The sequence below is a fragment of the Lygodium microphyllum genome, chromosome 2 (assembly GCF_053477565.2).
Source record: "Lygodium microphyllum isolate KBCC chromosome 2, Lygodium_microphyllum_v1.1.10, whole genome shotgun sequence".
NCBI lineage: Eukaryota > Viridiplantae > Streptophyta > Polypodiopsida > Schizaeales > Lygodiaceae > Lygodium > Lygodium microphyllum.
In genome coordinates this window covers 68199199-68221690 of record NC_141136.1, presented here as the reverse complement: position 1 = coordinate 68221690, position 22492 = coordinate 68199199, and the positions used below count along the sequence as shown (strand labels likewise).

General features: G+C 46.3%; 1 protein-coding gene across 3 annotated transcripts in view; it reads left to right on the top strand.

Moving 5' to 3' along the window:
* LOC148039851 (uncharacterized) overlaps positions 1-22492 on the top strand; it is a 175176-nt gene that overhangs the window by 83578 nt on the left and 69106 nt on the right. For all 3 annotated transcript variants that reach the window (XM_087694618.1, XM_087694602.1, XM_087694609.1), the window contains exons 3-8: positions 2179-2272; positions 2350-2575; positions 7754-7890; positions 10055-10180; positions 10262-10290; positions 10524-10653. In XM_087694618.1, the coding sequence (XP_087550744.1) occupies positions 2179-2272; positions 2350-2575; positions 7754-7890; positions 10055-10180; positions 10262-10290; positions 10524-10653 (742 nt within the window). The remainder of the gene's footprint in view (positions 1-2178; positions 2273-2349; positions 2576-7753; positions 7891-10054; positions 10181-10261; positions 10291-10523; positions 10654-22492) is intronic.

The following is a 22492-nucleotide window of genomic DNA, read 5'->3' as shown; positions in this document are numbered from 1 at the left end:
CAATCTTATTTAGGGCATCATAGTCAATACACATATGCTATGACTCATCCTTCTTTTGCACTACTAGCATGGGTGAATAGTAAGGAGATGAGTTGGGCTCAACCAGTCTCTTTTCCAACAACTCATTAACTTGGCTCATAATCTCTTCATGTTGGGCTGCAGTTACTTGATATGGTGGCTTATTAGGAGGGATGCCGCCTAGAATCAAACCTATGGCATGATCCTCCGGCCTCTTAGGTAGTATCTGCCACGGGAGCCAATATGAAAAGCAATCAATATATGTTTTCAGAAATGAAACACAATCTTGATCCAATTTAGACACATTTTCAACATTTTCATTCTCATCTTTATCCAATATATGGCAGAAAGACCAAGTACTGTGAAAGACGATTTTTCATTACTTTGGATATGGCAGAAGTTGATACAACAGGGATAAATTCCCCTTTTGATTCTACATCCAATATATGAACTTTGCCTCTATGGTAAAGAGTTACAATTTTATCATGAGTATCAACCATTGCATGTATGCGATGGCACCAAGGCATCCTGAGCAATACATCACATCTTCTAAAGGTGCATCAAAACTCTTTTCTGTCCATATAACTCTTAATGTGAAAGTGGAGCTTCCCGATCATGGGAGTGACAGGCTCTGTGTGCTCCTTATGTTGATCATTGTCGTCTTTATGCAAAAATATTTGATCCCTTTAGGCAGCCCACAACACTAGTTCTCCACTTGCTCATGAAGGGAGACAACTCGATAACAAGTAACAGGCAGCAATACATCCTAAAAACTTCTTATTCAACAGTTCCAAGTTGTTATAATGCCCACTTCAAAAGGGCTTGCCAACCAATTTGAAGGAAACATTTGCTTAAATTGTACCCATGTTGATGGTCCTCTTCCTTGCATTAAAATTGTGGATGACCACTATAATGCATTTCCCTTTAAGAAAGTGGCTATGTTTTGAATCTTAACTGACTTGGTGAAATTGCCTCCCGAATAGGTTGCATCAGATTGCTGAATAAAAGTCAAAGCTTTCAGCCTATCTTGTGCACCACTAAAGGATTCAAATTTGACCCCTTTTACCACTTTCGTCGTAGTCCTTTGTTGGCCTTCTCAAAGTCAAATTATTATAAGTCGGTAGTTGCAAAAGGGTACATTTGTTGTATTTTCATTATAAGAAGCACCATATGAAGCATTGGCATGACTAGCATTCATTCCTTGAGCCCCATACATACCACAAGGTTCAAATGTCAATGAAGTCTAAACCTGAGAAATAAAGTCCCAAATTTGTCTAGCAACTGGGCAGGAAACAAAATGATGAGATGCAGGGCAGTCAAGAGGGGTCTAAGTAGAGGAGTGAGTAGAAAAAGGAGAGCAGGGAGAAGGGAACTAAGGTTGGAGTGTGGAGGAGACTGACAGGAAGGGCAGGGAGCAAATGCAGGATGGAAGTGGGCAGGTGGAGAAGAGGACTCAGTAGCAGTGGTCGGGGAGAGGGGGTATTTGTTGCAGGGGTTGGGGATGGAGAGGAGGCTTGCAGCAGCCCCCTCAGCCTGAATATGCCTGGTAGAGGGCAAGCAACAACAGTCTGGTGGCAGGGAGATGTCCATGTCATTCCTTTCCATGGTTATCTATTCTGTTTGCAATTGTGTGCTTTATGTCTTTGATATACCCTACATTCCTGCAGGAAAAAACGTGCTGTAACAATGATGAAAGAGTTAATTATGCAAAATAGAGGATCAAATATTCTCTTAAAACTTTTTGTTGCCTAGTTGGCTGTGAACACCATTTGGTCCTGGGTGAGGATTATTGCAGTAAGACAGATTTGTTGCATCAGCTTGACAGGACTGTTTTACATTGTATGTATGACTCCCATTTGGTATATGGCATTATTCTACATGCGAACTTGGTGGATTGGGATTTGGCTGTTCTTATGCTTTTGTAGGCTAGTTGATCATTGCTGAATGATCTACTTATGCCTGAATTCATAGCCACATTAAAGAAGATGATTTATAGATGCAACTTGTAAGAAACTGCATACTGAGCTTGTTTCAAGTAAAAATCTACATGGAATTGCATACAGATAATCTATTCGATCAAGGCAACATATTTTGATTCAGACAAGTCAGATTTGTTTATAGTGGATTCTTACATGCTAATGTGTGGAATTATGTTGCCAGTTCTGTGTATGAACGACTTGCATATATGACAGATACATTTGGGCCACGACTAAGTGGGTCCCTTGCCCTTGAGAAAGCACTGAACTGGACAAGGGTATGTAGAACTAAAAATTTATGCATCAATCTTGTCCTTTCAGAGGCTTTAATGCACTCAACTGTATGGATTTCCAGGATGAAATTAGTAAGGATGGACTGGAGGTTCACGAGGAGCCTGTAAGAGTTCCTTGCTGGGTCCGGGGAAGTGAGTATGCAAGGCTTTTATCTCCACGAACAAAGACTGTGAAGATAGCTGGACTTGGTGGAAGTGTTGGCACCCCAAATAGCAAGCCTTTGACTGCAAATATAGTAGTTGTTTCAACATTTGATGAACTAGAGGCACGCAGAAGTGAAATAAAAGGTGAGTAAGCTTGTATTTGAAGTGCTCAAGAGCAGAGCCATTATGAATTAACTTGCATCCATCCCAAAAAGTGTGTCATTTATCAGCAGTAATGGTTCTTCTGCATTTGTTTTGACTCTTTATTTCAGTGGCAATTGAAGCACCTGCCTCTTCTTGGGAATCTCTTTCTCCCCCATAACTTTCCTTGCAGTTTCCAAATTTGATTTTCAACTTCTCATATATAAGGAGAGATTTCATATTTGTGATCTCATACAGCTGCTAGATTATTTTTGTGTAGTTCCTGTTAAACAGTGATTCAGATTTCAAATGCATATATGTTTGGGGTTCGTATTTCATGGACCAAGCTTCAATCTGACAAGAAATCTATATTTGATGCACATGAGGAGATGCCACCTTGGCCTGTTGGGGAGAGATGGAGAGGGCTTTCAAGCACACTCCTAGCCACATCAAAGATGGTCTTTTTGACACCACCATAGCAAAAGCAGGTCTGAGGTATTGAGCCTCTTTTCAAGACCAGAGCTGTCAATTGAGCACAACTGAGGCACATAGTAAACATTGTCCAGTTAATGAGATTTGGGTGTCAGTCAGTGTTGAACTTCACTTCCCCTATGTCTTGGGTGTTGGCCTAGGTGTTATTCCTGGGATGGACACCACGTGTAGCCTACTCTTGGGAGACAAAGATGTTCTCAAAGGGAGACATGTGATGGGTGGATCCATTGTCTGCAATCCACTTGGCCTGGTCGTTCATGGAAGAGTGGGGTAGGTCTCTAAGGAAGAAGACTCATTGAAATCCATCTCACAAATATGGACCAAGCTTGCCTCCTCGTGCATTGCTCTACCCGGTTGAAGTGTTGACTGGCCATTTCCTTGTGTTCACTGGGCTTCTTAGTTTCACTGTTGGTCTTTGCTTTCCCTTGCTTCCCCTTGTTGGGAAGTGGAAACAAGGGCCTCTTTGAAGATGACATGGGATTTCTTACGAACTCTACCAAACAATCTTACAAAGCATAGTGATTTGCTTTTAAACTCTTACAATGTGGGCAATTGAGATTGTGAAATGATTTGTTGCATCAAATGGAACTACTTTGGCGGGCCAACTCATTCAAGAACATGGCAACTTGTTTATAATCAGACTTGGAAGGTCTGATACTTGCAAACTCAGCAAGTAATTGTTGGTATTTGACCATTTTGACCTTGAAGTTTTCCTGGTTAGAAATCTTGAACTCTTGGAGTTCATGGTCAAGGTTTACATGATGCATTCTATTATAAGCCACATAGTGTGGCCAAGTGGGCCGATTGGTCAGATGCAAGGTCAAAATGCTGCAATTGTGAGAGAAATTGAGATAAGAGACCTTGCATGAGCTCAACTATGGTAGTGCTCGCATGGCATTTGTACTCTTCCAGGAACAGACAACCTCATAAGAGGACCAATGGGGTCAAGTTGGAGGTCTAGCCCTTGCCAAGGTCCCACCAATCTTGGGAGTCCAAAACATGCTGCATAAGATTTGATCAAGTGGTGAAATTTGACCCATCTTGTCATCAGGTTACTGTCTTAGCTTGAAAAGAAGACCAAATCCACAACATATAATGTTTTGTGTAATCCTGATTGTCTTCTTAAGTTATTTGTCAATTTCAAATCTTGTTTAGTTGTGACAGGAATAAAGAAAAAATAAAAGATTAAGTTTCAGCTCTACCTTTGATTGACCTAACCCATATTTGGTGGATGGGATTGGAATATGATCATGCTGCTCCAAAGTCATGGATGCATGTTGTTCACATGATATGCGGCCAATTTCTTCCTGTTCACTTCAAAAGAGGTAAAAATGGAACGGTATTGGCTTTGTTAATTAAAAAACAAGTCATTTGACTACACAAAGAGATTTTGAAAGCTAAGAAAGAAGGAGCAAACAATGGTGTCCACTATTGGCATGTCAAGATACGGCATCGCCATCAAGTTCTCTGGTGTTGGGTTCTCAATATGGAAGACAAAGAGCCAACTTATCCTCATGTGAGAAGGTGCTTGGAAGGTCTTGTCATTGAAGAACCAAAGCATGCTTGAGGGAATCCCTAGCTTTATTAAGGTTGGCTTGAAAATAACAAAAGTGGTGAGCCATCGTTGGGCTTGGCCTCTCCAATAATTTGCTGTATCACTTCAAACTTAGTAAAATAGAAAAAGAAGTATGGGAAAGCCTTGCTCTACAACATTTGGGGGTGACATCAATAGCACAAAACTATTTTTGAAGATGCAATTGTACAATATTTCTTATAATCCCTTTGATTCTCTTAATAACATCTTGATGACCTCAATCTTCTTTGTCAACAATTGAACACTCTTAATAGTCATCTGGATGATGACAATAAGAAAGCTCTTCTCCTTAACAATCTCTTAAAAGAATGTAAATTTAGTAAGACAATGATAACACTTAAAGTTGCTAGGGAGATGAAATATGAAATGGTCATTGTCCTCTAATTGGGCAACAAAAATGTAGATGTAGTCTTTGATTGGCTTGCCTAGTAAGAGGCGATAATATTCTCCTACTTGCCCCATGTTGAGCACCACTAATGAAACTAAGAAGGGGATATCGGCCACTTCGATCAACACCGATGGAAGAATGCCCAGTGGCCACACTTGATGTTGACCAAAAATGGGGTTGGCTCCCAGTCCATCAGCCCAAAAGCTTTGCATGTTGCCATTGTAATGATATTGACCTCAGATCCACTATCCAAGAGGACATTGATGACTTTACTGCCACAGCGGACAGAGATGACCGGAATGGTCAGATCTGATAAGGGATCTGGGCCAAGAGGCTTCTGTTGCACTTTCTGAATTTCTTCTGATATAACTTTCGTTGTTAGAGCCATGGTCTTGTGCACAGGCTATACATGAGGATTTGGTTGAATCGTTCTTAGGGTAAGCAGTAGGAGAAGCAACGCACGAACTATGTAGCCACTCACTCTATCTTGGATAGTGATTGATCTAGATGATCCCTAACTGTTTCAGTTCAATCATTGTCTTTAAGAAATGATGGACAAAAACCATTTAAATAGGCATTTTGAACCTTACTTAGAAAAACGTGACTTTGGAATTAATTATTAGACATTGGCCATGCTTATGCATGTGCTAAGCTCTTTCCAACACATATGTTACATGTGTGGGTTACTTTGCTAACCACTTTTTGCATGACCTCTACATTGAGCTCAAGAGCTATACTTGAGCATTGAGCCTCTGATCATGTGCATCATGACTCTAAGACACACTAGCTTTTGATCGACATCTTAGCCATGTACACACACCTCTCAATCAGGTTCAAATTTGTGTCCGTAAGCTTGTCGATAAATATTCTTTTCTTACGTTTTGTGTCATGGGCTGAATCACCCATAACTCGAAGGGGGGTTTGCTAATGATATCTACTACCTCTGTCTGTGAACACACATCAGTGTGTTCAGTGTGTGAACACACCTCAGTGTGTGAGCCTAGGGTTATGGTTTGGCGGAATCCCAAAGCTATAAAATAAACACCTATGCTTGTACTTTCATATCATCAACTATCACATCAATCCTTTCAGCTTGGTGTATGCACAAGGGTTCTCTCTCTGTCTCTCTCCACTGTGGAGTTGCATCCACCTTAGCTCTTCCTCTCACATTGAGATGCATAGCCCTACATAGAATCCACTATCGATCTTAGAGAACTACGTTATGAAGCAGTTGTGAAGGCCTGAACAAGGTTATGGCCGGGATGCTTGTGAGAGCTGCCTGGATGGAGTTCTTCAATGCATAGAATGATGGTTAATATCCAACCAGCCAGTAGTCCAAAGACAATGCCTTAAGGGCTGCCACTTTGTCCCTAATGGCAAGCCCCATGCCGGGAGCAAGGCAGACATGTGATAGAGAATTGGCTGGCAGAGTACCGAGGGCTGCAGTGGAGTCCCCTTTTGAAGGTAGAGGACCAGCTGCTGTCTTGAGACATTGCTAGGGTGGCAATTGTTGAACTGTGTGGGTGCCCAAATCCTGCTGAGTCGATTCCCTTGCCAAATGAGAGGCTTGAACTGAAGAAGAGAAGGAAGAGGCTTCGGAGGTGAGCTGGAAGAGGGCTGCAAGAGGCGTGCAAGAAAAGAGGGAGGCAGCTGGACGAGAAAAAAAGGATAGTGAGGGCTGTTGGGGGGAAGGTGCGGGCTAGGGGAAGTGATGCCAGCTGGAGAAAAGTGGTACCAACTGGTGGAGGGCAATCTTGAGTGTCTGCCAGGGTGGTAAATTATGAACTACATTGGTGCCTGAATCTGCTGAGTCAATCCTGTTGCTGAAGGGGAGGGGAAAACTGAAGAGGAAGAGATTTGGGAGGTGAGCTGGAAGTAGTTGTGAGAGGTGAGAAGGAAAGAGGGAGGCAGCACGAGATTGGAGAAAAGAAGGATAGCAAGGGCTGTTAGGTGGAGGAAGGCTTGGAGCTGGGGGGAGTGACGACAGCTGGAGAGAAGTGGCACAATCTGGCAGAGGGCTGTGAGTGGTGGCGCAGCCTTGGACAGAAGTGGCACAGCTGGACAGGAGTGGTGCAAGGCTGTAGGCAGGGCAGGCTGCAGGTGCAAGTTTTGGGTCAGTGTGTTGTTTGTAGGGTTGCTGTGGGAGTGGCAGAGGGTGAAAGGAGGGCTAAAAGGGGAAGATCATGAAGATAGCAACAGAATCAGGCCAGAAAGCCCAGCGAGTTCAGTTCAGCTTGTAGCTGCGCTGTCGAGTGTTAAGATAGATAAGATTATCAGTGTATTGGAGTGGTTGTGGGCTCTGGAAGAGGCTCTTGAGACAAGCTGGAAGGAGAGGGGAAGACTGAAGAAGAGAAGAAAGAGGATTGGAGTAAATATAAGTCTTCAGCACCAAGGTAAATCAGTGTACATATGGAGTGCTCATAGCCAACATAATTTCCCATGTGTGATTGCACAAAATGTCCTGAAATTGCACATTTTAGTCTAGTAGTACAATTCATGAAGTGAGAAGTAACAGTTATGAGGATCTCTAAGGCCTGAAGCAGCAAGTCTCAACCCAATATCCTGAAAGCAGTAGTGGCATAATTAGAAGGAATTGTTGCTTGTATGTTCTGTTTATTTGGAAACAATTCATGTCAGAGGATGAAGTTTGTATGACCTAGTGTACACTTTATTGTAGAATAGTCTAATGTGCATAACTCTCCTTCAGGAAATATTGTTGTATACAATGAAAAATTTGAAGACTATGGCACAACTATAAAATATCGCTTAACTGGAGCTCAAAGGGCTGAAGAATATGGAGCTGTGGCTGCCTTAGTGCGTTCTGTATCTCCCTTTGGTCTTCAGGTAGAACAGCTTCACTGTGTATGGTTCATTGATATGATTGTTGATATATTTATGTAACCATTCTTTTATGCTATGCATGTTGATGTTTTATGTAAGCATTCCGTTATCAATACTTAACTTAAAATAAGCAGCAAGTAAGGCTAGGGAAAAATGTATAAGATTGTTACTATGGACGAAGAAGAAAGGGCTAGTGTAATGTTGGTCTCAACCATTTCATTCTCTTGGGTTTGAGGAGCTGCTGAAGTCTCGGTTGCTCCTTTGCCTGCCCCCACTTCAATTTTTCTCTCTCTTCCTGCGCAAGTGCTTCGCCTGATGTGTCTAGAGTTGGCTGTTTTGCCTTCTGATTCAAGCCCTGCCTGTTTTTCCCTTCTTTGACAGTTAACAAAAGCATGTTGTCTCTCTTCTGCCTGTTTCAGTTCTGACTTCTTTTTCTCTTATTTTAGTCTTGCACAGCTCATCTCTTTCCCATTCTTATCACACATCCACTGTCCTCCACTGCTGTTATGATCAGTCCTATGGCGCTGAAGGTAGAGCGCACTCAGTTCATACTTCATGAGCACTCAACAGTGGCATGGAAACTGGTACTAGTCCTTGCCTTCCTTAACACTTCTCAAACAGCAGCAACTCACTGACATGGCTTGAATTGGTTTCTTTTGTTGATGAAATTTATGGGCTTTAGCTGCTCTCATGGTTGTGCCAAGGATATTCCTTAATCCAGTTTATTGGGCATGCCTGTTCAGATTTCTCAGGTTCATTTTTTGGGCCATGAATATTGACATGTTACTTCACCCATCTGAGTGTTTTACCTACTAATCTGAAGGCTATTTGTATGCCCATGCCCGGTGGCATGGTTTACTGGATTTAGTGGCTCATGGATTCAGTGCAGCCTATGACCCTTCAACAGAGAGCATGGATACACATTGTTGTGGTGTTCCAAGGTCTGCAGGATTTTTCAAAAAAAAGTTTCTTGATCATACAGGTCTCCTGATAGGAAAGGTAAATTCCACAAAAACATTAATGGAGTTTATCATAATTCCTGGTTTGGATGTCCCTGATAGTGATCAAAGAGGGTTACCTCTGCACTATGGGGTCAAGTTTCATTTGTGTTTAGATATGGTGGTTGGCTAAGGTTTGTTCATTCCATCTATGATATTGTATACACGTCAGCATTTCTCCACATCTGGTGCATTGAAGGAGACAAATGTTTAGATATGTCCATGGAATTCAGATATGTCTATGGAACATCTAGAAGTCTTCACACCCTAAAATCTTAACGAACTAAATTGGTCAATACACATTTTGTCACTGGTGCTTTCATTGGTGTGGGTTATACCATCTCTTGCTCCTAGTGGGGAGGCCGCCATTGCTTACTTCTGAGGTGATGTCTCTCACTCGTACCTATATGTGGAGCATACTGCTATATGGATTACTACTCTAGTCCCTAGTAGGCCACCATCTTCAGCTTATATTGTAGACAATCCTGCCATAGGGACTACTACTGTAGTCCCTTTTAACCATAGTTGCATGGAAGCTTGGTTCTAAAAATTATTGGGAATAAAGGCCTCGTGCCTTTTAAATGTGCTTGGGTGTGAACACACCCTTAGCACTTGTACTTACACATATATATCTATCTAAAAACCTAAAGGTACGCACCCTCTGCATATGCTGTGGTTGTTTCTTTCATGATTGGTTCTAGTGGAAAGGAGCCTTTCTGTTCCAATTAGAAATTATGTTCACAGTTAGAGTGTTTCCCACTCTGTATCTCCTTATCTTACTCATCAATATGTGAAGCATCAGATTGTAGTTGAGAACCCCTCATAACTATAGTCTTTTGAAATGTGGATGCATGGCTGCTTTTCAAAATTTATACTAGATATTCTGCGTTCACACTGGCCAGCTTGGGAGACGTCTATTCCCTATGCTTTTGTCAATTTTATATTATGGGACTTTGTATTTTCACCTTAGTGACAATTATTGGTGAAGGGTCATAGGAAGTCTCTTTCCTCAAAAACGAAGAAATCTTAGTGATTTGACAAAATCAACGATTAGTATTTCTTTTGTATTGAGTGCTGTTTTAAAGTGACTTGCTGTGCAACTAGTTTTGCACAAAATTTGAGCAGTTTGCTGTGTTTAGAAACTAAGCCTTGGAATTTTCTTGGAACAGACAGTACATACAGGGAGTTCTAATCCAGCTTCAATACCAACTGCTGCAATCACTCTAGAAGATGCGCAAATGTTTGCCAGAATGCAGGGTCGTGGGCAAAGCATGGTGCTAGAGCTTTACATGGAGGTAGTGCTTGTACATTAATGTTCTGCATATTGGAGGTAATGAATCTTGTCTTTGATTTGTTGACACCTTGAAATTTTGTAGGCACAAACACTACCTGACCAAATTTCTCGGTGAGACCAACATGCATCTTGCTGTTAAAGTTTATTTGATTTTTGGGTAGCCATTTCACAGAATCTTAAACAATTTTTGTGAAGCTCTGCCCACACTTGATAGATGGCCTATCTTTTTGCAAAGACTTGGTTCTCATTATTAATCACATGTATGAATGTTCTTGATTGGATATCGATCCCTTCCTCATCAGGTGCTAGAACTAAAACAATCAACTTTTGGTGGATGTTACCAGCAATCTGATTGTTGAGATTCCAGGCTATGAAAAGCCAGAGGAAGTAGTTGTATTTGGTGGTCATATGGACAGCTGGGATATTGCTGATGGTGCCATGGATGACGGAGATGGAGCATTTGTGTCTTGGGAGGTATTTTTTCTTCTTGTTTTACAATATGATAAATTGAAGCATTAATTTAGATATAATTGTTCCTGTTATATACCTAATGCTACATTTGAAAGTCACTTTGATAAACAAGTTTTTGTTTTCTGCTCACCTAGGTGGTTTAAGTGCATCCATAATTTCTGCAGCTAGAAAAATGATATGTCAGCTTCCCTAAGCTTTATACTCAAAGGGGGTGAGCTGAAAATGCCCTATTCAAGCATTATGCGTTTGCAAATGAAGTGGTGACTTCATAATGATTAGTTATAGTGTGTGTTTGTCATTTGCCATTGTCAAGGTAAAAGTACATATACATGACTGCTTTGGCATTCTTTGGATAGCTGATCACACCTATGTTCTGAAGCCATGTTTGTGTCTCATTGATTCACATCAACTAACACTGAAACGTGTCCTGATTTGTTGACCTGCTGAGACACTCGTCATCTGCCTCATTATTTATGGCAGTTTCTTATCTGAGAACTGATCTTGGCTGTGCTTAGCATCCCCTTAGATAGGCCCAGCCTTAGAGAGTTCTAGATAGCAGGATCAGGGTGGTTCAAGCACTGTAGAGTTCTAAACATTAGAAAAACATCTTTGAACTATGTTGACGTGGGAAGCTATAGGGTTTCACATGATTTCATCGATATTGGAGGTTGTAGTGTGGCTTCTCCTTTGTGTCTGTTTATAGGACAAAGATGTTTTTAAGGATTTAATGATCGCATATTTTCATCATTAACAGTTACACTTTGTGATGATTTGGATATATTAAGTGCGATAAATCAGTGTACTTGAGAAGACCATTCTATTGATACCCATATTGATTGGACATTTATGCATTTGGTTAAAGTCACCCAAAGGGTGAACAACCTTAGTAAAATCAAGGGGGCTTTCTTTACTGAATGAAAATAGGAGGGTGTGATGTAGTATGCCAACTAACAAAGCCATGTCACTTGCTGAGCAATTTTGGTGCCTCTCTTTGTCGTTAAGTACACACAACAATCTGTTGTTTTTCAATGTTAATGGTGCTGAAATTGGTCATCATAATTCTGAAATTTCCAACACGTTTCACAAAATCCAAAGTTCTACTCTGGGAATCAGGTCACTTCGATTTCAGTTGACTGACAGAGGGAGCTAAAGATCTGCATAAAATGCAATTGACTTAGTTTACACACGTGACAGAAGCAGAGAACTGAGTCTTTCTGCTTGGAAATAGGGCTGGAACCCATGTTAATGTATTGAGCAAGAGCTGAGAGCTAAGAACACATCATATTTTTTGATGCTGGGAATCAATATACTTTAGCTACACTTGATTAAGGATCATACATATAGGTATTGCAGGGAGGAGTTTTGGCCTCCATCAGCTTCCATTGATTAGAGTTGAAGAGAAGAGGAGGCAGCCTCTTCTATTTGATCACTATCTGTGATTAGAGTCAGGACACACTCTCGGCAGACATATCTATCATAGGGGATCAGGTTGCATTTTCCATAGTAGGAGATTGGTTTTCATTCCAGTATCTACCACAGGAGGCCCAGAGGCAGAGATTACTAGGTTTTAGAGGTACTAGACTTGTGATAGAGGCTGTTTCAGAGGCAATCCCTCCCAAGTGGAGGACAAATATAGCCACTTCACATCTGGATGGGCACTAGCAGCATTGGTCATAGTGGTTATAAAGTGACCTTGTGCAAAATCACTAGGGGTACTTTAGGTCAGATTTGCAGCTGCATATCCTGTAGATCTTTATCTTCTGGCCTCCGTCAGCTACCATTGATTAGAGTTGAAGAGAAGAGGAGGCAGCCTTTTCTCTTTGATCGCTATCTGATTAGAGTCAGGACACACTCTTGGCCGATGTATCTATCATAGGGGATCAGGTTGCATTTTCCATAGTAGGAGATTGGTTTCCATTCCAGTGTTTATCACAGGAGGCCCAGAGGCAGAGATTACTAGGCTTTAGAGGTATTAGACTTGTGATAGAGGCTGTTTCAGAGGCAATCCCTACCAAGTGGAGGATAAATATAGCCACTTCACATCTGGATGGGCACTAGCAGCATTGGCCATAGTGGGGTTATTATTATTATTATTTTTTTGCAAATAAAATGTGGTTGATTATATTACTCAAAGAAAATGATTACAACGGAGTGCTCCTGCTTGACAGACTAGCTGGAGCCGAAACGCAAATACATCATGATTACAAGCCTCTCAGGGCGGTTTGGGGGCAAGAAGCCATGGAGGGGGGGGGGGGGGGGTATATCGCCATCTAGGGCTGCCTGCCTGCATCACGAAGAACAGGTCTTGGCTGCCCCAGGTATGGATAAAGTGGCCACGGAGCTCTTGACGAGCCCTAGAGTCGCCCTGCACCTGATCCCAATGGCAGCGGAGGGAGTGGATGATGGAGGTCTAGAGCTCAGCTAGGGTCGCCTGTGCTGAAAGTCTCTCTCCACCGAAAGTCTCTTGACACCGTGCCTTCCAGATATGCCATCCAGTAAGTCTCCCTATGATCTCCCATACCTCAGAGCGGTCTGCTGTGGGCTCCAGTACCTGGCGGATTGGTAGAGCCTCCCATCCCGGCCTCATACAGAAGGTGACAGCCCTGGTTGATTGCCTGCCAGCAGAAGGCACCCCATGAGATATATCCAAGGCTGGGTGCTGTACGGCAGAGGATGCGGCATGCTCCTCTCCACACGAGCTGCGCCTCCTCACATGACCAAAGGCAGTGCTTTGGGGTTTCCAGAGGCTGCTGTGAGCAACGCTTACAACCTCCCTCCTTTTGCATCTGGGCAAGCCAGCTTCCCACCGCCAAGCCTCCATGTACCACCGGCCATAAGAAGTACAATACCCTCCTTGGCCTCCAGCTATCCCATAGGCGGTGCTAGAAGGTCCATTGGAACGGCTCCGTGATGCTATGCTCCGCCTAGTGCCTGCTACGTGATGGCGCCCAATCCATATCCTCTTGCATCAGTACGTGTCTGCCAATCCTGGCAGTGTACTCTAGGAACCTTGGTGGCTTCATGGTGACTGCAGTGGTTGGCCATAGCCACTCCAGCTCATCAAGTGGTCTGTCCTCCCAAATCCAAAGGCGCCACTCCCTGAGCTCCTTCTAGAAAACATAGGGGTCCAATCGCCATGTCTTCCCCTGAAGGCCCACCACCCGAATCCTCCTCCATGAAAGGGTAGCTATCCCCTCATCTTGCTGCTCTCTGTCAAGGGCCAGACGCCCCCTCTCCTGGACGGTGAAGAAAGTCCCTTGCGGGCCATCGCCCACTCTATCTGCTACCTGTAGGGGGATGCCTGCTGGTGAAATCCTGGCGGCCCATACCTCCCCAGGCTCTATAGGCACTCGTATCAGGGGAGCAAGCCACTCCGGAGGTATTGTTGTGTCTATCTCCCTTCGCCTCAGCTCCACTCCTCTCTGGTAGCCTGAGACTCGCTGTAGCACCTCCTTGTCCGCCATCCTGTACACCTCCTGCCATGTCCTAATGGTACGAGCCGGGCCGGCCTCCCAACCAGCCCACTGGATGTGGGGCGCTCGCCAATCTGTGCCCCATTCCGATCTTTGACCTGGGGGTTCTAGATCATCTGTCTATCTCTTCTTGGCAGCCTGGGGGGCTCTGGATTAGGGCCTTGTGGAGGCCTTGCCACACGTGGAGTAAGCTACGTAGGAAAGGTGATCTGGGGGGGGTGTGATTTGGGCTGAAGTGAAAATCCATCTCAGGGACGGCCTCCACCAACTGCCAAGCCTCGGTCTGCAATCCTGAAGGCCCTCGTATGATGGTCACCCACACCACCTTGGCCCGGGAATCCCTGGAGCCGTATGACCCGGACCAAAGGAAGTTCCGCACTAGGCAGCGAAGGTGCACTATGTAGGATGAGGAAAAGCACCAACACGAGGCGATGTACCAAGCCGTCGCTAGGAGGGCCTGGTTAACCACTAGGGCTCGGTCGGCTAGTGAGAGGCGAGCCGTGCTCAAGTAAGTTAGCTTCCTCCGAATAGAATCGAGGACTGGAAGAAATTGCTGTGGGGGAGTGATGTCGAGTCCCACTTGGAACCCTAGGTACCGGACGGTCTGCCCTCTGCTCACCCATCTAAATCCTAGGTGGATGCCCCACTCCGTGCTAGAGTTCGGGTCTATGAGGAAGCCAACTGACTTTCGCTAGTTGATTTTCGCTCTCGTTGCGGAATAGAACACCTCAAGAGCCAGCCTCACTCTCTCCAACATCAACTCATCGTCCTCTATATAGAGTGCTGTATCATCTGCATACTCTGAGTCTAGCAACTTAGTCTCCTCTCTCACGAGAAGTCGGAGGCTGCGTAATCTGCTCATACAGGACCTGAGGAAGTGAGACATCGCCTCTGCCAAGAGTAGGAATACGTACGGGGCTAGGGGGCAGCCCTGTCGGACCGATCTCTCCAGCCGAAACTCCTCCCCTCGCCTACCACCTATGAAAACCCTGCTCGTGGCCGATCTGTAAAGTGCGGCAACCCCGCGAATCCACGCCTGGGGGAAACCCAACCTTACCATGGTGCCCTCTAGGAAATCCTAGTCCACCTTATCATAGGCTTTCTCGAAATCCAAGAGTAGTACGGCCAGTCTCTGCCTACTGTGCTGAGCCCACTCTGTCGCCTCAAAGAAGGTGAATACATTGTCTAGGATACTCCTATCTTGGACAAAGCCTGTCTATGTATCATGGATGATGTTTGGCAGCACGGGGCGTAGTCGCCTACCAATCATCTTTGCCGCTGCCTTATAGGCCACTGACAATAAGGTAATTAGTCTCCAGTGGGAAAGCTCCAATTGATCTCCCCCTTTTGGGAGAAGACTGATGAGGCCTGTCGAAATGCTCCCTGGCATCTGTCCTGAAGTGAAGATCTCTTGAAAGGCCATCAGTAGGGGGTCCTTCACCACTTCCCAGTAGGTAGTAAAGAAGGCCTTAGAGAGGCCATCCGCTCCTGGCATTTCTACCCGTCTTGTGTATGTAAAGCCTCCTCTAGTTCCTTCTCTGTGAAGGAGGCTAGGAGGGGGCATCCCGTCTCCTTTGTGACAAGGGACGGTATGTGATCCTAGACCTGCTGCCTACATCTCTGTCCTCTAGCTGAGGCTGTCTCCTACTGGAAAAGGCACTTGTAGTAGTTAGTGGCAATCTCCATCACCTCGTTTGGGCTTGAACGAGTCCTCCCATTCTGATCTCGAAGGCTGCGTATCTGCACTCCTAAGGTGTGAGGCTGGTGCACTTGGAAAAACTCCTTGCACATCGTGTCCCCCTTCCGTGCCCAAAAAGCTGTTGAGGTGCGGAAAGAGAACTCAGAGCGCTTGTCCTCTAGGCCAGCAATGGCTGCTCGCGCTCTCACCTCTTGTGCGTGGAGGGTGGCGTCCCCTGGTGCCTCCTGTAGTAATCTCTGCGTGGTTGCAAGGTCCCGCCGGAGCGCTCTCTCCTCCTCCCAGTCATGCTTCCTGGCCTGTATGGCCGACTCTTGGCAGATTCTGCTCGACTCGGTTAGGACCTCTGCAACCTCCTCTGCGATTTGGTCCCTCCTGCCCCACTCCCTAGTCCAGCGCTGCTCTATCTGCCTCGTCACCTCCTCCCTCCTAAAGATCGAGTTAGGGATCCGACAGGATCGAGTGTCCAGGGCAAATGCTGGGGGATCTAGTGTTAGGAGAACCGGGCAGTGATTAGACAACGTGGTGCTCGCCAACTATCCAATCTGGCCCCCACGAGAGCCTCCCCACTCTCCTACATAAAACCTGTCCAACCACTCCAACAGGACTCCACCTGGCCGCCTGTATCCCCAAGAGAATTCCAACGACCTCTCCCTCCTGTGGAAGGCAGGGTCTCTCTAGGCGTCATGTGCACCTACTGCCGATAGAAATACCTCCCATGCCTTCTGCTCTTCCCCCGTCATGCCCTGATAGTTTCTGCCTCTGCCCTGCTGGTCCTCCAAAGCCTCCAGGTTGTTGAAGTCTTCTCCAACGATCCAGGAGTCCCACCTCTGGGAGTCCATCCACGATCTCCACCCAGAACTTGCTGCGTGCCCTAACCTCCGTAGGGGCATAGATGTTGAGGACTCCCAGGCACGAGTCCCTAATATCCAATTTGATCCATAGAGTCCTCCCTGCCACTATTGTCCCGTGGTCTCGTACGTAGGCGGTGAGACTCTGGCCAATAGAGGTGCATACGCCTCCACTCCTGCCGTGGGCGCCTATGGCATGCTCCCAGTAAGTGTGCGAGCTACCCGGGAGTACCTTCCCTACCCGTTGGGCCTGGGAGGGGGTGAGCTTTTGCTCCTGTAAAAGTAAAATGTTGATCTGTCCGGCAAGGGAAGGATGTAGCTCCTGCCGAATAATCAACTTCCTGGATCCACGTGCCCCATTGTAGTGGAGGATATTCACATTTCAGGATGCAAGGTGTAAGCCCATGGGTAAACTTGCGACTGACCGAACAAACATTTGTTCGGTGTGGAAGCTGCTGATGAGGATGAGAAACTATGGGGCATGCAGGTACGCTTTGCTGCATGTCTGGACGGCGAACTCCAGTCCCCTATGGTGGCGCTTGACCGGACCATAGGGGTGATAGATGCTCGAGGTGGTACAATCAGTGCATCTATCAGCCACACTGAGATTCGTGACTCCATGCATTGGTAGAAACAGGCCGCCTGTGCCAGGGGCCACTTGATCACATCCCTCGGAGCCCTCCACTGTGTGCAGGGGCTCGAAAGATAATGCTCAAGTGTGGGACCTCGGCACCAGCCCACCAGTTAATGTCCATCATGCTACCAAGCCATTGCTGTGCAAACAGTGCTTGTCCTTCTTCCCCCATCCACTGGGAGATGTGGTCCGCCACTTGACTCTTCAACTCCTCTATCTGTCATTGTCCAATCCCCTGAGTGAGAGGACTGAAAGAAGAAAGAGTAGTTTGGTCCATCCGGTGGTGCTAGTAGATGGACCTTGCGCCTCCTTGACTTGCGAACCATGAAGATCCCCAACTCTAGAGGTAGTGGGAACACTTTGCGCTCCGCAACTCTCAAGTTGGACCACGGGCCATTGCGGAAAAACTCCTATGGCAACAACTGTGCTTGTCTTGGGAAGGTGTGACGGGCGACAGGGGTAGATGAGCTAGTGGCTGTGTGGGAGGGGGGAGATTGCTAGTGCAAGGAGGATGTAGGCGTACGTGGCTCATCCTTTCCTGTGGGATGAGCGGGAGTGGGTCTGGGGGGATCACCTGCAACGGGTGCGGATTAGGGGGGGTGCTTGGCAGGGGAGATGGTGGGGGGGAAGAGGGTCGAGGGATGGTCGGAAGTATGTGGCGGGTGTGGGGGGGGGGCTGGTGGCCCTGGAAGGGGGGGGCTATGGGCCAAGGTCAGTGGGGGGAGCCTGGAAGGTGGTGGAGGGTGGGTGTGGGGGCTGTGGGATCTCAGGTGGGGTAGTCTGTGGCGCAAGTGGTGGCTGTGGGGGACTGCGATCCTGTTGGGTGGGGCGGGGGGAGGGGGGGGGTTTGCGGAGTGCTCTGCTGAGGGGGCTTCGCTCACCCTCCTACACCTTGCTGTCGAGGCTGTGACTGAGGCGCTGGCTGCAGCCCTCCTTGCCGTCTCCCTCTCTGTCGTCTTTGGACCCATGTGAAGCTCTCGGCGTTTACCTGTGGGCCCGTCTCCAGAGCCACCTTGGCCCCGAAACGCGTACAGTCTGCTGCGTGATGTCCAAAGTCATGGCAGTGTAGGCATTGCCCTGGTTGCTGTTGAGAATCAGCAATCACACTCAAACAGCCTCTTTGTATGGAGTCTCAGGATCAAGGACATGCAGGCTAACTTATCCCATATGCACAATGGTGCCTACTGCAGTTTCCTACTTTCCTATAAAGCATTGTACTTGCTTCCTTTCTCAATGCAATGATAGTACTCTTTTCATTTCAGTAAAGTGTCAATGTCATTGTCCACATACACAAGATTGTGTTTATGAGTCCAAGTCTCAATCTTGGAACCTAATTCACTTGTGTAACAAACAGTGTCCATTCCATCATGAGTCTACACTTCTCCTTCCATCCTCCATAGCTTCCGGTTATGTCATGCTCTAGATCCCGCATTTCTAACATGGTATCAGAGCCCAGTTGGGCATGGCATTGCTTCTCCAGCCTCTTTTGATTCTTCTGAACCTCCATCCAGCTCAGTGTCAGTGTATGACTTCTTTTCTCAACTCTACTCTCACTGAAGCTTCCATGGCAGCCATAGCCAGCAGCACCCTGTCAGATTGAACTGCTTATATCTCACTCCACAGGTCAAATCTCTTGGAGCTTCCTTCTGGAAAAGTATTCCCCAACTCATAAAGCTTCCCTGTATCACATCAATCCAGGACATTGGACCATCTGGAGCTCAGCATTGTGAAAATCCCCAATCTCTGTTCTGTGTCTGCCATAGCCAGACAGGACCTACCTTGCTTGGAGCTTCCATAACTCTTCAACCAGGCAGAATTTCAACACGATTTCTTCTGGAGAAATGTTCCTTGGCTCAGGGCGCAGCTTCCTGTCACTTTAAACACCAACATTGATGATCTACAGCTCCAGCATTGCTCAAATTCGACCTCGCTGTCCAGATCTGCGCCGATTCTGTTCGCGGCACCTGCGCGTTGTATACTGACCACGATGTTGACAATCTCCATGGGGCTTTGGTAGCCCATGACATAAGCTTCCTAGATATGTAAAAAGTTTTGAAAATGATGCACTGTAGCTCCTGCAATCAGCAAAAAACCAGGCCCCTGTCTCAGAAACCCTAATTCCACCATAGCCAAAAGCTTCAAAATCTTGACATTTTTCACTGTTTCTCTCACTGAAGTTATCAACAGTGATTTTAATCACTGAGCAATACTCTCTGAAGTTCATTAAAGTACTGTCACTCAGATCTGAAGGCATCAGCATCAAATCAAGAAGGGGAAGATCACTTGGAGATCACTTGGAGTAAAAGACTTTTGCAGATTTGGTATTCATTGACACTCAGTTAGTGCTTTTTAGCACTTGTGTCTCTCAATCAATTCTTCTGTTGCTCAAATCTAATAAAGTCTGAAGTTGATTTGCTACTGTTCCCGTAAATCTAACATGGGCAAAGACTCGCCAAATGCTCGATTCAAAGGAGTCGGATTCCACACTTGGCAAACCCGCATCAAGCTCATCCTGATGAAGAAGGGTCTCTGGGCCATCACAAATGGCAAAGAGAAGAAACCGCGGGACGCGGACCTTGCAACTACTTGGCAAAAGAATGATGACAGAGCCCAGGCCATTATCAAATTGGAGCTAGATGACAGTTATATCCATCACGTGGATAACTGTGAGACCTCACAGGATACATAGAAAAGACTTGACACCCTGTTCGGTGCACAATCTAAATCATCAAAGTATGGTCTCCTAATTGAATTCTTCAGGCTTGAAATGAAGTCCAGTACATCACTTGCCACACATCTTAATTACATGGAAGGACTCCTAACCCAACTTGCAGGAATCAACATTAAAATGGATGAAGATGTTTGCATCGGTGTTCTACTTAAGAGCTTGCCTCCTGAATATAATAACGTATCAACAACTTTAATCAACATGCCAAATCTTGAACTTGTTGATATCCAGGCATCACTGTTAGAAGAAGAAAAGAAGCTAAAAACTAAAGAAGAACCAAGTACCTCTAGAGATGAGCATGCATTATATGTTGGCAACAGGTACAAAGGCAAGAAAGATCAGCTCTTTTGTGACTTCTGCAAAAGGACCGGACACACCGAGAAGTTTTGCCACGCAAGAAAGAGATCCCAAAAGGCCTATCTAGTCGCAGTCAAAGAAGAAGAAAATGAAGCAAAGGAAGAAGAAGATGAAGATCACCAGGATCGGAAGGACAAGACTCATCAGTCCTTGTACTCTCATAATTCTGATAGACTGTTTTAATAGCCTTGTATTTTCCTTGCCCTAATGCTTCCTGCCATAAGCTTTGTAAACTCCTTATGTAACCTGGCATTACAGTCCCTGTACACTTTGTGAGGCCCCTGTTACAGCCTCTGGATGTCCACCATGTTTATGGTACCCACACTTAGCTTTTTCTGCGACAGCCTCTGGTGTTTTGCCATGTCTGTGGTATACCCACACTTTGCAGGTGGTTCTCATTACAGCCTCTACACACTTTGTGCCTTTCCTAGTTGTGATTGAGGAGGGGTGTTGAGAATCAGCAATCACACTCAAACAGCCTCTTTGTATGGAGTCTCAGGGTCAAGGACATGCAGGCTAACTTATCCCATATGCACAATGGTGCCTACTGCAGTTTCCTACTTTCCTATAAAGCATTGTACTTGCTTCCTTTCTTAATGCAATGATAGTACTCTTTTCATTTCAGTAAAGTGTCAATGTCATTGTCCACATACACAAGATTGTGTTTATGAGTCCAAGTCTCAATCTTGGAACCTAATTCACTTGTGTAACAAACAGTGTCCATTCCATCATGAGTCTACACTTCTCCTTCCATCCTCCATAGCTTCCGGTTATGTCATGCTCTAGATCCCGTATTTCTAACAGTTGCCCAGTCACAATGACCTGCTGCCTAAAGGAGTGACCTCCAGCCTCAATCTCCAGGAACTTTGGTATACTTTTTGTGTCTTTCACGGCCACTTGTACCTTTGGGACTCCTGTAGCTGTCACTGCATTCGTGAAGGAAGCAGGGAGAACTGTGTCAAAAGGCTGACCAAAGTCCTCCACTAATTGGCGGTATTCTACCGCCAGTCTAGGAAACAGTAGGGTGATTGGATGTCTGAGAAAACTGTTGTGGAGCGCAAATGACTCCATTGTGAAGCCGCTGTACCAAGGAACCATGTAGATGACCCCCTTCATGGAGGCATAGGGCAAGCTCTCCACCAACTCACGGGCTACGTCCGCAGAGGTGAGTTGAACCATGAAGATGCCTCGGCCCATTAGCACTGCCTCCACGATCTGCGCTGTGCCAATGCGTAGTGTGGAGTGGAGCCAGTCCCGCAGCTGGGCTCTTGATGGGGAGTGTCCAACGACTTGACCAAAGATCGCTGTCTCTTTCAGCTCCAACTCTGTGGCTCGGACGGCCAAGAGCTGTTTCTCAGAGAGAATGATGCGCAAGGTGTTTGACTGGGGGGCACTCATAGAATGCGCCGGTGTCTGACCAGAGGTTTCCATTGCGCGTCCCAACTGAGGACCTACCACTCACGTTGCTGCGTTGTCGGAGAAAGGGGGGGGTATGTTGCTGCAGAGCCAGGGAGCAACTGGAGGGGAGGAGAAACGATGGAAAGGAGGAGGGGGGAGGGTGGGAGAAGCTTGTTTACACGGTGGGGGAAGTGTTGGACCTTGCTGTAATCCAGCTCGTATTGAGGCGGGGGGGGGGGGGGAGTGTGGAGGGGCGGTGAAATAGCTCCTCAGGTGGAAGGGCACATTGCGGGTTTAGGTGGGTGGACAGGTTTTCGGATGGGGCAGCAGAATCGTGTCTGTAGTAGGGGAGGTGAGGCGTGCAGGGGGGGGGGGGGGAGGGGCAGATGGCTTGGTGCCGGGCAAGGACTGACGGGGGGGCACTGAGAGAAGGACGGAGGGGAGGTTGCACTGCGCGCTAAGGGTGAAGACGGGGGGTCGCGCTGGAGGGAAGATGGGGGGCAGGCGGTACAAAGGCGCAGGGGGGGGGGATGGCAGGGAGTAGGCGGTGCACACCACGGGTCAGCGGGGGGGGTGCACTGGTGATGTCGGGGGAGATGGAGCCGTAGGGCGGAAGAGGCGGAGGATTAGAGGAGGCGGGGGATCAGGGCAGGGGGAAAGCTGGCACACGACAGCAGGCGAGAGATCTGGGCAGGGGGATCACGC